The sequence below is a fragment of the Ambystoma mexicanum genome, chromosome 9, assembly GCF_040938575.1.
Source record: "Ambystoma mexicanum isolate Mex_15411 chromosome 9, UKY_AmexF1_1, whole genome shotgun sequence".
NCBI classification, from domain to species: Eukaryota; Metazoa; Chordata; class Amphibia; order Caudata; family Ambystomatidae; genus Ambystoma; species Ambystoma mexicanum.
Genome location: NC_090931.1, coordinates 720343532 through 720361668, shown reverse-complemented (window position 1 = coordinate 720361668; position 18137 = coordinate 720343532). Strand labels below are relative to the sequence as shown.

General features: G+C 43.0%; 1 protein-coding gene across 3 annotated transcripts in view; it reads left to right on the top strand.

Annotated features, from left to right (window-relative positions):
• PTH2R (parathyroid hormone 2 receptor) overlaps nucleotides 1–18137 on the top strand; it is a 1139291-nt gene that overhangs the window by 605445 nt on the left and 515709 nt on the right. For all 3 annotated transcript variants that reach the window (XM_069615615.1, XM_069615613.1, XM_069615614.1), the window contains exon 6: nucleotides 2339–2525. In XM_069615615.1, coding sequence (XP_069471716.1) covers nucleotides 2339–2525 — 187 coding nt within the window. The remainder of the gene's footprint in view (nucleotides 1–2338; nucleotides 2526–18137) is intronic.

Genomic DNA, 18137 nt, shown 5'->3' with positions numbered 1-18137 from the left:
AATTTCCAGATACAAAAGATATGTTCAATTTCCAGATACATACACTATCATTAATTTAATTTCTTTAGTCATCTATTTTGCAGTACAATTGGTAATGTCTGAAATAAAAATAAAATAGTTGAAGGAGAACCATAATTTTCTGTTGTTTAATTCCGCCTACAATAAATAGCCATCCATTTAACACTTTCTGTAGGAGTAATGCAATATCATTAGCATGAATTTAGTTTTGTAATACAGCTGCAGACTGAATCACCCCACCACCTGACTGTCTTGCTTAGTTTTAATATTCAGAGCCTTAATATGAATTGAAATAATAAGAAAGACATCAGACATTCCTGGAAAGCTCAACGCTTGATCCACTTCTCGCCCTACATGCTTTGATTTATTAATAATCAAGTAGAAGCACATTCTTACAAAGACCTAATCCTATTGCTGTGGATTCCGGAGACAATTCTTTGCATAATCTTTCAAACGGAAAACACCAATTTACCTTGTCGACTGTTTTCTGGTAATCTAGCACAGTCGTGATCAATGGAGCTTTCTTTTAGTATAGTTTATATAATTTCATTCAAAAACATATTCAGTTCATGTCCAACCAAATAATCAATTTTCTGTGCCAGGAAAGGCTAAACCCATAATGTTTTTGTAATCGACATTAAGAAGCTTAATCAGGGGATAGGAGCCCAACCAAATTGCATTGTTTCCTGATTTTGAAATTAAGGATTGTGCTGCATTGCAGCAAATAATCAGGTAGGTTTGTCAGCCTGTATTCAATAAATCTGATGTTTTCTTTTTTCTTTTTTTTTTTAATCAAATTCAACCATTAGCACAACTTCACCAGTTGATTTACAATTCTTGAGGGAGGACTAAGCTTATTTTATATCATCAAGTGGCATATCCATTCCCAGAAGTCCAATAATGTGAAAATTCAGGAATCTCTCAAAAATCATAATAGTCCCTGCTTCTGATGTGTCATATGGATTGCAATACCAATCTTTTATCTCATCTGATCATGTTGGAATGAGCTCCCTGCCTTCTCTTGAACATTGCTGCTTCTGTTTTAAGTATTTCTTTATATTACTTAGTTCATTTAATGTCAACATTTTGGCCTTACAATACATTTCAGCCCTTTACTATGGCCAGAAAGTACTGCCTGTAAGGCTTTCTACACCAAATTCTCACTAGCAGATTCCCCATAAAGAACATAAAATTCACTTACACCTTTTCAACTCATTAACAAAATGAATCTCCACTAAAAGCTAGATATCTTTTATTCTAGTTAAATAATGTCCTGGGGTGCATTGTCTTGCTTTCATACAGTAATTCTCTGTTAAAAAACGGTTCCAGAATTATATTGCAAAATATGTTAATTTTCTTTATAAACTCATGCATCCTCTACAGTTCCATGTTCTATGCATCACATTCAATTTAATGAGTTTTAATACATTCAGCAATTCACTGTGTTTATATTTTTCTAACCTATATACATATGGCAAATGCTTCATTTCAGTGCTCCCAAATTGTATAGATCACATTTTCTCTGAATGCTGGCAATAACATGTCTACAGTTCAGCTTGTAATAATTAGGAGAGTGTACATTTTTGATGTTCAGTCTTTCAGATCAACTAATAGGAGAATGGCTTCCCTATGGGTAACCACTTCTGTATGACATAAACAAGCTGTAGCCAAACTCTAATCATTTTGGAAATATGAACATCCCTCAAAATTATTTTCAAATTAAATTCTATGAGAAATATTCAATTCTCATTAAGCATTTTTTTGGTTGCAGTTTTCATCTGGGAAGTTACATGTTTTTTTCTCCATTATTTCAGAGCACAATTTGATTCATAAACAAGGCAACGTTCTTATTTTAAATGGAGGGTCTCCCTTTTAAAAAACCAAAATGTCTTAAACTAAATGTAAGACAAAAGGTGAGGGCTTTTCACCCATCCCAGTATATGTTCGAGCATGACACCCAATTTGAGACAATGTGTTTGATATGATTTGACAATGTTTCATAGCGAAAGTTTCCTGAGAGCCACTCATGCTGCATTGAACATGGAAACTATTAAACTATTTCATTTTGCAGTGTGGTTAGCTTGTTGCTTTATTCAGGTAGATAAACTGATAATATACAGTTGAACTGCAGAAAATTGCACTGTAATTATTTTTTTCAAGATTATGTTTGTAACTTAATACAAATCTAAATCAATCTTCATCTTGTTGATAATTTAATGTGATGGTGGACAATTATTGTTACATTTTACCAAACGTTTTTGTGCATGAATTTGGATGTTGGTTCAATATTTAAAAATTGTGGTGTGCCCTATTTCCACAGGAGACTTCACTGCACCAGGAATTACATCCATATGCATCTATTTGTCTCCTTCATGCTAAGGGCCGCCAGTATCTTCATAAACGACAAAGTGGTCCACACTCACATAGGGATGAAGGAAATTGATTCTCTCCTTTTGGGTGACCTGAGAAGTGTTATGGTAGCTCCAGTGATGGACAAGTCACAATTTGTAAGTTTCTTCTTTTTATAAGCAGCGCAGTTTTAATTCAAGTAGATGACATTGAAATTGGAACATAAACATTACAGAGTAAATACGTTTCTTTTTCCTAAACAGCAATACCTATTTCTATTCTTTTGGGTCCAAAAACAGTGCACATCATTGATATTGCAATGCATTCCCCATGACTCTCCTACAGTTGTAAAATTGAATGGTTGGGAGGGTGGTACTGATCATGATAACAGAAAACATCAATATGTGTAAGATGACACCAAATATGACTAAGTGAATGACAACATTTCAGTAGCAGCAATTGGAATGTTGGCAGCTTATTGGTTGAAATGGGAAGTATTGAGGAAGTTCAAGTCACCATGTATGCGCAAACATTCACCTCGTATATGCAATGTATGAACTCCTCCTGTGAGTACTTAATAGTTGTGTGCTCATGTACACAACTTTATTGGTACAGTGAGAGGAAAGGGGGGAAGCAGGTCACCCCCTTATGCATCATGGGCAATAGGGGCGAGGAGTTCCATCACATGACTGGTTGAGTAGAGCCCAGCTTACTGTGTGGACAAACTGTTTCCCTGAATGTGTGCATACAGGGTTTCCTTTCTCAAATCCAGTAGTAACGCCATGCAGCTGAATATGGCCATATATGGGCATGCCAACTCTTCTGAGAATTTGCAAAGGCAGCATAAGTCAGATTCCCCTCCAACCAGTGTGACTGAGATGTCTGACAACTTAAGTGACTCCACATCCTTGTCGTTTAGTCAGGTAAAGACAGCAATGCTTAAATGTGGAGAGTATCACTGACTGAAAGGCCACACAAATGTTTTAATGAATGAAACCCTACACTTGTTGTCATACAGAAACAAAATGACTTGAAGACATGGTTGGTAATCATGTTAGCAACGTTTAATGATTTTCCAAGTTGCTCCAACGGCAAAACTCAGTCCAGTATCTTGGTCTTTTTAACTTCCAGATATATTTGGGCAGGTGCTCACTTCCTTTGGCACAGTGAGACAAGCCAGTACGTCATATCCACTTCCGGGACAAGCAAAACTTGTATTTATTTCTTTATTTGCATATGGTTAACAAAATCAACCTTTGCAAAAAAAGAAGCAAATAACTATAAAAATGTATTTCAATTCAATACAAAACAAACACTTGATTGACTAAAAACCATTTTACAGTCTAAAACAATATAAACCATTTAATGTTATACAATACAAATCTAAACGTTTTAAAGGTTATGTCTAGAGAAGCCTCACAATAGTTTAAACTCCTTATCCAAAACCAGTCATTATTAAACAAACCTTCATCTAAGACAAAACACCTAAACAAGTAAAGACGAAATTCAGACAAAAAAGTGCAGTTCAGTTGCAAGATGAAACATTGTTTCTACATGAAGAGTACAGTACCAACAGAGACGCAGAAAGCGTTGAATTCCTTGTGTAGCACCAATAACTTCTCTGCTAGGCAGTAGGTTCAATTTAAAATGTAGAATTTCAGACCTATGTTTCCTCGAAGGATGGTGTTTAAGATAAAATGGCATCTCGTTAAAGGCTCCCACTTCATTCTCCAAGTGATGAAACAAACAATAATCCACTGCTGAGGCTCTGTTCCTAATCCTGTCTAATTCATAGATAATTTTCTTGCTGTTAGTCGTAAAAAGCCACAAGGTTCTGAGGGTCCAAATCATACACAACCAAAGCTGTATGGATGCCTAGAACCATTCAACTAACACTTTGCAGGTGTTAGAAACAACCCAGAGGTTCGTTTAGACAACAAACAGTTGTCCGAAGGTTGCAACAATGATCTCAAAGGTTGCTTCCACTTCCAATCAGCACGAGACCGCATAGAAACCAAGCCCATCTCATGTCCAATAACTGACATCGGAGTTCCTTTTAGGATTGTAAGCAATCTTTTCCATGCTAGTGACTCCACTTTGCCCCATTCATTGGGCAATAATCCAGTTTTGGCCCTGTTAAGAAGGCAGGGAACCAATTTTTGGTGATACAAAATTAACCATCGTAATAGCCAAAAATCTACCAAACCTCCGGTTAAAAGCTGATAACTCGGACACATTCAATCTTGTTTTCTTTATTATCCAATCAGTTTGTTTAGTTCTCTTTGCACTAATCTCGAAACCCAAATATTTAAATTATGGGCAACTTCCAAATGATTCTGATTCAATAGTAGATCTAAAGATAGAAAATATGAGTTGCTAGATGTCAAGGCCCTTTTCCTGGCTTTGGTGGAAAATGCCCTAGCTTCAGTGGAAAATTTTGTATTTTCTTGAAAATTGTTACAAAGTCGCTCATATAGCAACAAAATAAAAATAGCGCCAAAACACATCTCTGGCGTAACCAGCAGCAGCTTTTTATCCACCTCTTGTAGTTCCTCATTTGGTCTAATCGCAACCTAAAGGTCGGAAGGCCTCTAGAAGCTCAATGGGAAAAGCGGAGTCCTGAGAGATACCAAGGTCACCATCACTCTTATCCTGGGAGACTTTGCTTGCACACTGAACCTTTCCATAAATAAAACCCTCCAAAAATGACAATTTTGAAGACGTTGTATTTAGAATTGAACGTTGTTCTCAAAATTCCCCTTGGGAAGGGTAAAATTCAAAGCATGAAGAGTTGACCCTGCGGTGTTAGGGATCTCATGTAATTTTGTGCGCGACAACATAGATCCTTGTTATGTCATGAGGTGAGTCCTGCAAAGAAAGTTCTAGCAATGATGCTGTGTTTTCGTATCTTGGAGATTCCTCAGTGAAAAGTGAAGGAGATTGTGACAGGCTCATATCCATTATTATTTGTGCCCCAGAGGAAAAATAAATGTGGCAGGCTTCAGGAGCTCCCGCTGCAACCTCTGTCAAAATGCTAACTCTTTGAGCGCTAGATGAGTCTGGAAAATCCTCAAAGGGGGCAGCAATCACATTCTAACAAGACAACTTTAATAAGGCGAATCTAATGGAGATGTGTTTGACAATGCTGGTTCAGATGGCCTCTTCTGGATTAGGGGGCTCATTGTTATTTTATTGCACACTTCGGAGGCAGCCAGTTTACTACTATGACAAGACATGTTGTCGCTCGTGAGCGAATAGCAGTTCATCTAGGGTGGGCGAGGCAAGGGCATGTAACTATCGTAAGCAACATAGCCAAGATTACACAAATACACCCCCCGCCGACCACCGCAGACCACTTCTGACACACTTCTGCACCATGCTTCATGCAGCAGATAGTGTTTTAAGGATGTTCCAATATGACCTACATTCTTCCACTGCTAGAACTGCTAATGCCTCCGGTCTCCTCTGCAAGCAACGCAGACCACTTCTGCCACACGTCCGACAACTGAAATGCATAGCAAATGGCCATGCCAGGGACCTTACGCTGAAAATCTGGACCAGGGTTGTGCCTGGGGGGCACTTACAACCTCTGTAACTCAAGACCATATTTGCTGCTTTCTAACATTGTCTCCTGATAGTGGTGCCAGGGACATGTTAGCCTTCCTCTTGAACTCTGGGAACTATCAATATCTCTGCTGGTATGAGAAACCCTGGAGCGTCACCTAAACAAGACACTAAGTAGCAGACTGCACTTTTCTACTACTACAATACTGTCAGCTATTGTGCCACCTCACCTTCAAACCAATACCAAAGGTTCTTGGGGCTAACATGTTTGGTGGTGCAGGAAAAAAGTTGAGGTTATTCTGTTTGCCTCAATTTTTCCTGCTCTGCCAAACTCGGGGTTTTTTGGTATTATCTGTGGCAGTATTAGAGGATGGTAATGCTTCTGATTTTTAGAGGCAAAAGTGGAGGAATTACCCTCCATTTTAATCTCCAAAGCTCAGCGTTATTACTATCCAGTAGTACCGGCAGAGGTAATATCAACAAAATTCCCCAACGGAGTACCATGGGGATTTACACCATCAAACCACCACTTGTAATCTGGTGGTATTACCACTGGAGGTAATACATGCAGAGGTATTACCGCCTGACAAAGTGGCAGTATTAGTAATTCGTTTTGCCAGTATTATGGCGGATTTCCCACCAGAATACTGGTACACTCGTAATGAGCCCCTCCAGATCCTCACAATGCACTAAATACAGTCAAAGCCCCTAACCTACAAGTATGAAGTTTTTACCTCTTTGAGGCTGAACACAGTAGTAGGAACGTAACGTGTGGTATCTACTCATCCAAAGATCTGATGCATGAAGCCTGGAACAACAGAGGGTCCTAATCAATTGGTAAATAGTGTGCCATTTATTTGTTTTGTTTAGTATATTTGTCTTTAGGACACTAAACATTATGATAGAACACTATAGCCTTTAGTTCACAATTAAAACAGGCATCTCAGAATCACGAGGTATCAGAAAATCCTGGCTGCATACCCTGCCATTCATGACTGTGTAAAATTAGACCAACATCGCAAACACATTTTTATAGCCCAAAAATGAAATACATCCGGAATTTTTAGGTGAAAAACTTGCATATTAACTTTTTAAGTGAAGGTATTAACATGTATGGACATGGAACAGTAGTGCTGACCCTAACACTAACCATTGTGTACATCTGATTGTACATCGCTAAATAGGATCACTTTTATTTGTACATAGCTAATGTATGTGAATTGAAGCAAGACATACTACACCATACTTCTGTCAGACAGCCATGTATTCAAAGTGAATATGTGTTAAGGCTGCTACTAGAACCACCCTGTTCTACTCTACCGGATTAACTGCATTTACCAATACATGTGCAAGCAACATTTTACACTGCACCGTTTGTCTTTCTTGGAAACAGTACCCAGTGTAACGGGCGACACACCACAAATAACCACACTTACTCTCAAAGGAGTTCCAAGGGTCTTCATTTCTACTTTTAAACATATAGGATGGCTGTAGAAGCTAGTGGCTCACACAGTCTAGCGGGTCTTTTGGAACGTTTTCTCTAGGGCTGTCCCTCTCTCTCCGGCCCCGCCTTATTAACCCAGGCATCCCTAATGAGGTTGTTAGTACTACAGCCAGGTGGCCCCTACTGTCTATCATTCTTCCTGGGGCTAAGAGTGGGTTCCCCAAGGCATTGGCTACCTGACTCCATATGGGTCCTGCAACTCTCCCTCTCCTAGCCCACATAGTTTTCTAGAAAGTTAGGGATGGTGCCTTCTTCTGCCTGGTGTCACTCTTGCTTCTCTCTCACCCTATTGTACCTGACCCTTCACTTTACTGGTCTCTTAAAATGTTCTCCTACCACCACATTACTATCCCACATATCTTTCACTCTGCATTTCCACCTTCACCCTTTGATCTTACTTCTTTTCTTTTTCCTGTTCTTACTAATGATCTTGCCTCCAACTACCCTTTTACCTCTGTTATCTTTTCTTCCCTCTTTACTCCAACTCTACTTCCTTGCTTCTCGCTAGTCTTCTAGTTATTCTCTCTGTCTTTCTCTACTCCTACCACTATCTACTCCCATTCTTCTACTCCCTACTGCTCTTCCTACTCTCCCTCTACTACCTTTACTTCCTCCTACTACTACAGGGACATCATTTCATCAAAATGCCAGGGTAGCAAGTGAAAGTGACATGACATGGCCCATGACCTCTGATGACATAACATGAAGGGATGTCATTTGACCCTGCCCCCTACTGACATCATGGGAAGTGATGGAACACAACCTATGACCCCTTGACAAAACAGGAAGTGGGATCACATAGCATTGTTCCTCAGTACACTAAGACAAATATGGGTACGACATCAGTGTAATATAATATACATGTTATACAAGAATGGATCACCATATATAGCCTTAATGTCAGTGTGTATACGCCTATATTATCAAATTACTGTGATTGTAAGCAGCTGTCCAAGGCCAAATGATGCCATGCAATGGAAAGAAAATACATCTGACTGTTGCCTGAAAAAAAAGTGTCAACAAATTCAACATTTAGAAACTGAGCCAGAACAAAGCAAATCTACAATCACCTCGTCAAGATATGCAACAAAATAAAATACACAGATTGCAGCATGTTATATATATTTACAGTTGTTGGAAGTTTTCTGAAGCATCTTCATTTGTTAGGCAGTTCTCACAAATTGAGTATGGCAAGGAACACAGAGAGAGAGAGAGAGGGAGAGAGACCATCATTCATTCCCCCCTTTGGCTACAGGCCACAGAGCCTGCCACAAGCCAGCATTCCTCACTAGTAGTTGTGTGTCGTCCGTGGTGGCTTCACAAATATGTCCTGTGTTCCCATATAAGAACATACTCATGTTGACTTTAATGCCAGTAATGATACTATAAGAAATAAATGCCCAGGCTGGCACTGCCATTATGCAAATAGCCTCACATAACATACTCCTGTTGGCTTTGCCATTAAAAATGAATGCTATAATAAGAAAACATGTCCAAACCGGTTCCAATGTAGGCCAGTCTAGACATGCAAGAACACTTATCATTTGAAAACACCTGCTTTCCGATAGGTGAAAGACATGTTTTAACAGAAGAAAGGATTCCCTGCTGTCAGCACTTTGCAGAAGCCAGCGAGCTGGCAATGTATCAAATGCTCCTTTGTGGTTCTCTGCCTGCAGACGGCCCCCAGGTCTACCTTAGAGAGCCCGCCTGGCCTCAAGGCTGAAAGCTGCTTGCTGTGCTGTGAGGCAACTTCCCATCCCACAGACCCATGCTGCCGACTCCCAAAACGTGGAGACTCGCCGTACCTCGCACCTCTTGGTTGCCTGTCTCACAGTGAGTCCGTGGCCAGTGCCTAATTCTGGACCCCAAACACTCCCTATCCGAGAGGGGTATCCTCTCATGCAGGGCCAAGATCTGTAGGGGTTGCCAGTTCGCGAGGACACACAATTGTCTTTCAGAGCTCGCAATTTTGAACTAAGTAGGCAATACTCACGTGTCGGACGGTGCATGGATTGCAACTGGTTATTGCTCAATTCAAGTCTTCTACACTGCCAGCACGAAGCAGCAAGTGTGCTTCAAGTAACCCTGCTTGATATTCCGAACACAGAGAAGAGCTGCAGACCATTTTTTTTTTTCAGCCACTGAAATGTTACTGATCTCTTGAAAGCGCAAGACCATGTGGTGCTCGTCGCAGCGGCGCTGTCAAGACCGAAGGGGTATCACCACAACCCTTCCCATACAAATGAACACAGATGGCAAAAACATTAACATGGTAAACTCTTGGGTTGCATGAAATGGAAAACCTTAGTACATAATTGCATGAAATGGAAAACATAAGTACATAAAGACTGACATGTATTTCATGACTCACTACTGCATGCATAACCCTTTAACCCACGGTTTACGGGATAGGCAGTTGCATCATTTATTTGGATGATCCCTGTTTCATCACAGACGTCCAACTACTAAACAAGAGCAGCAATACCCATATTCAATGCGGGCACTGGCCCTGAAGTTTGGGGAGGGCTGAGTCAAAAAGTTGGAGTAATCACAACCACAATACCATCAATCCAAATACTCACTTATCGGTAGCTCAGGAGGCTTTGTGATGACCTCCCAAGCATTTCGATGCCGGAAAGTAGGTTTGGTTCGACGCAAGAGTGAGATATGCCTGACTGCGCTAAGGTGTCTCAGGAAAAACACTGGTCCCGCAACCCGACCCCTAGCCGTGGCCAACAACATTCCTGTATGCCGCTCCACAATCCCCGCCCTTGCCGTACTCATGATTCCAGCTAGAGCTGGGCATGGGCGCGGGAGGGAATCTTAACGGCTCCTCTGCGTGTTGTGATGTGCCACTTGGGACTGTGGGAAATGTACTTCCCTTGTGGTGTGGGACTGAAGCCACCTATATTGAAAATAATTGAAGCTCAGAATGCTGTTTTTATTCACAATAATTTGGGGTCACAAAGGCAATTCCAGGGGTGACAAGGGGGACCACAGGGGATGCAGCTGTGTCCCCTAGCAACCCCCAAACGACATCACTCTACTATCAGTCTCTTCTAATCATTAGCACCTCTTACCACCCTCTACTACCAACTACCACTCTACTGCATGTTTCTTTCACTAGTCCTGCTACCTACTGTCTCTACTCCCAACTACTACTCCAGCAGTACTAGCACTACCACTCTGCTACACCTACTTTACCTCTACTCCTCATACTCTCCAGTCTAACACACAAACACTTCACAGAACCTCTCCTTATTATAGCCTTGGCACTCCTTTCGCACTAGCCTCATCTGGATTCTTACCCTATTTAATAGATTTACCTGTCTCCAGGGGTGTGTCATGGAAAGGGCTGAGGGCGGCCTTAACAAGGCTTGTAATCCCAGCCCCCTTTTTCTTGGTGTGGCTGTTTTCAACTCGACCCAGATAGGGTCCAGTGCACTCTGTTTCTCAAGGCCTTTTTTTAGAGGCCAGTCCACCCCGCACCAACTATCGCTGGTGGCCTAGTGAGTCAACATCGCCTTCATAGAGGCCTTAATTATTATTTCTAAAATCTCTGGACGCATAGTGGGTTTGCTCCCAAGGCCTCCATGTGGCCTTTTGTATAAACACATTTTCCTGGTGGGCTAGTGGGCTCCTCACTCACACAGGCTCCAGCAGACACGGTCTTCCAGAGCCGCCCTTGTGTTGATGCTGTAGCAGCACCTGGGCTATTGTGTACAACATTGCTGCATCCTGTGGCAGGTGTTGGTGCTTTCACAGTACCCCCTAGTGCTGTGCACACTGTTGTGTCCATGGAGCTCACGGTGGGCCGGTCCTGGCAGGTCCTGGTGGTGGCCTCCTCTGCGGCATTGATCCCACCATCCAACACATTAAGGAGGGATGGGAGGGGACATGCCAGCAACCAGGAACTGGGACAGGGTGTTGCGGTCAGGCTCCCCCCCCCCCGCCCCCTGTGACAGGGCCACAACACTGTCCCTTTCAAACCAGTATCATGTTTAAAGCTATAGAAAAAATAAAAATATCCTGACCAGTGCATTCAAATCGTAATACTTGGTAAAGTGGTAAGAGTGATTCATTGTATTATTAAACAAAGTTCCGACAGCAGCAAAATTAATCTTGGGGCCACTGAGTATTTTCATAGATGGCAGAGAAAGACACACGGAGACTCAAAACATGTACACAGGTTTTTATTGATTCCTTGGTAGGGCCTAGGACCGTCCCTCTTTCTATCTCTTTCTCTCGTCTCCACTGGTTTTACGACCCTAGTCCAGGCATCAGTAACTCTAGTTACTACTACCAATTGTTATCCCCTACTGTCTATTACCTTGATCTTGTACTAAGTTGGTTCCCCTAAATGCAGTCTCACTACCTCCCTTAAGTACTTCCTAACTGTCCCTACTCTCACCAGGATCAGTTTGCTTGAATGAAATGCTCTGCTGATACGCCACTCATACTCACTGTCACCTGTCCCTTCTTCTATACCTGTTTCCCTTTCTCCTCCCACAGTTTATTTTTCCCTTTGATCCACTCTGCCTGGCACCTACCTTCACACTTTGAGGTTATTAATTTCCCCAACCACTGTTACTCCACCCTCCAATCACTGCTACTCCACATTCCAACCCCTGTTACTCCTCCCTCCAACCACAACCATTCCTACCTACAACCACTACTACTCTACCCTCCAACCACTAGGCCTGTTACTAGCCTTCTCACAGTCATTTCTTACGCTACCCTCATTACTCAATTTTCTCACAGCCACACACACTCACACTGCAAAACAACTCTCACTTCCTAACAAATATTTCACCTGCTCAAACACTCTCCTCCACATGCTACTGGTCCTTCCTTCCTGCTGCTGATCTCGTGTTCATATTCCACCTCCAATTTTGACCTCAACCTTAATAACAACAACTTCATGTGTCCTATGCCCTTTTTACATCCCTCGCTTACTAGGGATTGCTCTTCTTTCCTTAGCCAATCAGAATTCTCTACCACATCCCGGGATGTGTTTGTTTGTGTGCGTGTCCAGGGAATGTTCAAGTAGGGGCTTAAACCCATTTTAATTGCTCCAAGGCCAGTCACCAAAAGATGGTATCTCAGGTTTATAGGTTGTTGTTTGGTGATTTCATTCCCGAGTGGTGCTGTTAAGTTTTTGACAACAAATGTCCCTGGTTGTTAAAATGGGTATAAGCATGGACTCCGGCATATACGTCCTAACGGGACTGTTCTGTTTCCGAGTATGCTTATGGTTTACCTTTCTGCGCTTGCTCCTTTTTCTGTAGTATGGGTTGCTGTGTTGAGCTGTCAGTAGACTCATTCGGTCAGTGTTTTGGTTCCTCTTTTGTGCTGAAGGAAGTCCTCTTGGTTTGGTCAGGGGTGTCTATCGGCATTGTGGTGGACCAGCAATGTAAAAACAAACCGCTTTGAGAAAAGGCACCATAGGTGAGAGTGGTCTGCAAACAAACATTCTGACATGTAAGGAAAAACCAAGACGTGGGCACCCTATTTCTGTTGTTATCCAGTCCAGGGGAAATACTATGGATAGATTACCTTTTTGTACCTGAGCGTGATGCCCTCCCCACCCTGTTTGGTTGCCCTTCTCACAGTATTTGGAGAGAGGAAACCTCTAAAAAGATAACACATGCAAGGATTAAGGTTCCAATTCTGCCAAATGCCAAAGGAAGGTATTTGGCAAATAATATGTTGAGGAAATAAATGATTAACAGTGTGGCTAATGTGAGCCAGTTTTGCTGCAGTGACCAAGCTCATGGACAAATAGGAAATATTCAATTTAACTTCTGTGCAACACTTATCATGACACGTAAATGACAAGTAAGGGATGCCAACAATCTAATCAAAGTGATTGCTTCTATCTCAGATGCACATATTATTGACATCCATTCATGTTTTGCAAGAAACGACTTTAAGGATGACAATAATTGATCCCCTGATAATCACTTTGCAAATTGTTCTTCGCAACAGGCAACCATACAATTCATCCTTAGCTTACTCTATAAAACCAAGGGAAACCCACCCTGTTGACAATTGTTCCATACTAGTATTCACAGACAGAAGGTACTCAAAAAGCAACCTTGCATATTGTCAATAGTGTACTACGTAACCTGCTACATATCATGCACAAAAGGGACTCCTGTCTCATGACCCTATTTGTCCTTGCCACAGAATTCTAAACCACTGAACTGTTAGGGATATTTATCATTTGTATGCTTCATCCCCTCTCCCAGTAAGTTCTGTGGCACTTTTTGCTGGACCTCTGGAACTTTTTCTTTAAATCCTGAATGAGTGGAGGCTTTTATCACTCATTCATTCTTGTGGGCTCTGTCTTTTGGAACTCTATTCTTTTTATTCTACATATACTATGGAGTCTGCCTGCTCCATAACTCTTAAAGGCATCTGTTCTTTACTACTGCAACGCACATCTCCTTATGGGCAGTGTTGCTGGGGACCCTTAGGGTCCTCCTTTAAGATTATTTTTCGGTATCCTTAAGTAACTACAGTTCTAAGGATAGAGAGATACTTAGTATCTCTCTAAAAAACTATAATCTGAGAGATTGGCACACACCACCTTCAGTGGAGTGCCAAAGGGATACATAGTATCCACCTTCTCTCTACTCCTATCACTTTTTCATCACATAGACAATCTCCTAGGTATGGCTGGTGGCAGTGGACATGTTCTTCCAACAATTGTGTAATCTTTATACCACGGGCTATGTCCATAACCGCAGTAGTGCACAACAGGGGCACCCAGGTACCAACTTCGGGCTTCCCTTCTTTTTTCACCATTACTAGTGTGGTTGTTCTTTGTTAGCCCTTCTTCTTCCATTGTGTTCGGGGTAGGTCAGTGTGTGAGTTTCACCTTTGGCTGAACACTTGCATATCCCTGACTAGGCTCCAGAGTGTCTGGATAGGCAGGAAGTGGGGGAGGAGTCTTCTACCACCCTGCCCTTTGTCTGCCAGAGTGTCTGACTAGGACCAGCTCCCACAGGGGTCTGGCTTTCTTGATTGGACAGCCAAACGCCCCTTTCTTTAAAATGCTGAGTGAGATTGCAAAGGAATGTGTGCTGGAACTGTGCAAAAGATGAGGCATTTGGAGTGAAAAGCAAGTTGACCACTGGAAGTTGAAGTAACCGAAGAAGACAGTCAGAGACACATGCAGACCCTTTGTAACACCGCAAAGCAACCACTGCTGTCCGGCCCTGTTTTCTATGCGACAGAGGAGCTCAAAAGAGGATGGTTCCTTCTCTTTGGCTGGTGGGAACAACCAGACCCAAGACAAACTTTGAATTGAGCCATCTCCAGAGGTCCTAGGAGTTTCCAGAGCTGGGGAACCCCAATAGCAGAAGAAATGCTACCCATTTCGAGTGCATCATCGTGGAAAGGCCAAATCCATCCAAGTCTTTGCTGAACCCATAAGGACACTCCAGAGATCCGATTCAACTCACCCAGACACCCTCAGCAGAGTGAGGGACTGCAGGAAGCTAATAAGATTGACCAGACAATCTGTGTCCTTTGTTGGTGCTGCAGAAAAGGCTCCACAACCGTAGAGTGTACCAAGAAGTTCCTGAAAGTCATGCCATAGGTCCTCCCTCGAGAATTCAGCTGAGGGATCATGTCCATATTCCTGCCTTCAGTCATCAGACCAAGGAATCCAGAAGTCGGGTCTAGAGCTGCAACATTGTGGAGCATCCAGCACAAACATTTTCTCCTAACCTAAGGTACTGTGGGGAAAAAGGTATTGCTTACCTGATTCTACGAAGTCACTCCAGAGCGTCGGAGTGCACCTAGAGGTGTCCAGGATCACCCCCTCTTACTTCCGACTCAAGCTGCTGCTTCATTGAGTACTTTTACAGATCTCCCTTGTTAGTTGTTGATTTGCTGCTTCTATAACACTAGAGACTGGAAGAAAACCTCTGCAACTCTTTGTAGTCTGCTGCTTGTCAAGACTTTGAGCCCTCTCTGAACTGCCTGTAGCTAGGAATGCATTTTTGGACTTAAAAGACTTGATGTGTGAGGTAACTGTGATGCTGGAAATGCATCGGAGGGACAGGGCCTCCGTATCCTTGTCCTTTACTGCTTTTTATCATATGTTCTGTCGTGTTTTCCGCACAGGAGTTTATGTGGGACTCCTGGCAGTGTAGACCTCTCCTTTGGTTTTGGTGAACAGACCCGTGGGATACCCTTATGGCACCCATGGGTAGGGGTGCAACCCTGTGCCCCTAGTGTATGTTTTTGGGCAACTGTGGGTGGCCCACGGAGTAGGGTACGGGCTGGTGGCAGCTACGTGCTGAATTGACGAGTGCCCTGTGCGTCCTCCATTTTGGGATGCCCAAGCCCTGTCATTGGAATCAGAAGATTCCTGATGGAGACAAATGGCCCCCGTGGCCTCTTGTCTTCCATCGCCTGTTACCTTGATCTTCCCGAAGACCCGGGAACCCCTGACTCTGTCCCTTCCCCCCGACTGGCTGTTGGGTGGAAGTTCCAAATATGGCAGTGAGGGGAAGTGCTTACCAGACTGGCTGGAGCCTTCTCAATGACCTATGTTGTGGGTATGCCTGTGGGTGGGACCTGGGTGAATGGAGTGTGTGACGAATACGAATTCTGTGTTGTGGATGTCTAGTATCTGGAGTTTTACACAATGACTGAGACAGCCCTGCCCGAAACCGGTATGAATGCAGTGTGGAGTGTTGAATGGCTGGGTACTTGTCCCAATACACATAACTTGTTGTGATTGTCTGGAGAGAAGTGAATGGCCTGCATGCACTGCTGTGTGCCTGATTGCCTGCCTGCATGAATGCCCTTAGTCGTGATTTGATGCTTGAGTAAGACCAAACGGAATGAATGGGAGATCAACAGTATATCTGGGGACCTCTCACTGCTAGAAGTCGTCGTCAGAAGCTGAAGTCCACTACGATGAGTAACTGGAGTAACTGAAGCTTGACCTTGAAGCCCTTCTGGACGAGAAGAATTGCTGTTGATCTCCTTCACAATCTTAAAGCTGCTGTGTCTCCAACGACTGACCCAGAGAGGACCTGGTAAGGTGCCCTCTTCCCGAGCTACGAGGGACCATCGTGCACCAGCTGATCTTTTCCAAAGCTCCCTGGTAGACATACCTTCGACAGGCTGCCGATCCGATACGGGGACTGCTGTGGAATCCCAAGGAGAAGCGCCCTGACTGTTGTCCGCCACTGTCGTCGACCGCAGTTGCTGTCCGGAGCCGCCGTGCTCCCGTTTGCCTAAGAACTTTCAAATCCAAGGACGCTCTCGTCCACATCATCACCGCTGTATCCTGCTGGAGAAGGCCTGACCATCGACTCGCCGAGGAGCATCCACCGGTGGGTTTCCTGCCACCAAAAGACAATAGAGACGCCGACGACTCGACGCCCTTGCTGGGCCACAGTTATTCAAACTCTTTGCGGTCCAGAACTATCAACACTGATGTGCCCTGCACGCCTCTTCCTTGTAGGACGTTTACGCTTCCCCGTCAACAAGCACTGCTAGGAATGAAGCGACCACTTCACTGTCGTAGCTCACCCTGTTCTCCGTCAGACGATTCCCCGAGGAAGAACGTTACAATGCCAGGTACTTTGGGGTTGCAGAACTATTGGGAAGTCTCTTTTGACCGATATATGGACTGGGCTTGTATCTTTATCCTACAGGTTGCCCAGGTTGGGGGATCTCCACACAGAACTGTGTCTAGTGGTACGGGGTCAGCATTCTGCCAATTGTTCAACCATCTTTCTTTCCTTCCTTTCTCTACTGCTGGTTTCTTCTTTATTGATCTGTGTGACATTTTGACAGTATAGTTGATGCACTTTTTTTAATGAGATTTGATAATAGTTCTGGTACCACTGTAGAACTGTATATATTTACCATTGTTGATTTTCTGAGCACAAAGTGAGTTATTGTGATAGTGTACATAACCTTGAATATTAATCATACAAAGACTATGTTTTAACCAATACAGTTTGTGGACATTCCTTTGTGGGTGCTTGGGGACTACACTGTACTTAAGAACCAGCCTGCATCACCTCCTGAGAAGCTAGGCCTTGATTGTTCGACTACGTTACCAATAATAGAGAATCTAGGCTGGGGTCCTCTGTGCCTCTCCTCTGCCATATAGAGAGCGGAAGTACAGACACCCCTCTCCAGTCTTTAGAGTAACCCTCTCTAGAACCTTGATCCAAACTAATGTTTCGCTAACTAACCATTTTCCTCCCTTAAAGTAACTTTACTATATGTTTTTGCAGAGTAAATGTATTACAGTATAAACTGTTAGAAACTGCAGGTGCGCGTAATAACCGATAATACGATAAGATTGTCTTTTCCCTTTCTAATGTTGCTACAAACGTAAGCCCGAACAAACACACAAGTGAAAGTGTCCTTTGAAGTGTATTCTCAAGTATTCTGAAGTGTTCTAGTGTAAACGTCTGAAGTTTTTTAAGTGATTCTGGTGTATATATAATAAACTAGCTGGGGCACCCGGAGTTGCCCGTGTCCAGATCGAGTGGTTTCTCATGTGCCCTGGAGGATGTTGCTCTTGTCCTGTCAGAAAATCTTGCTTCAGTTTGCTCTGGAATCTCATTTGCCCTGGAGAAAGTCACTCTTGTCCTCTGAGTCATGCTGCTGTTCGTTGTTGTGTTTCAGAAGCTCTTGATATTGATTTTCACTTTGCATA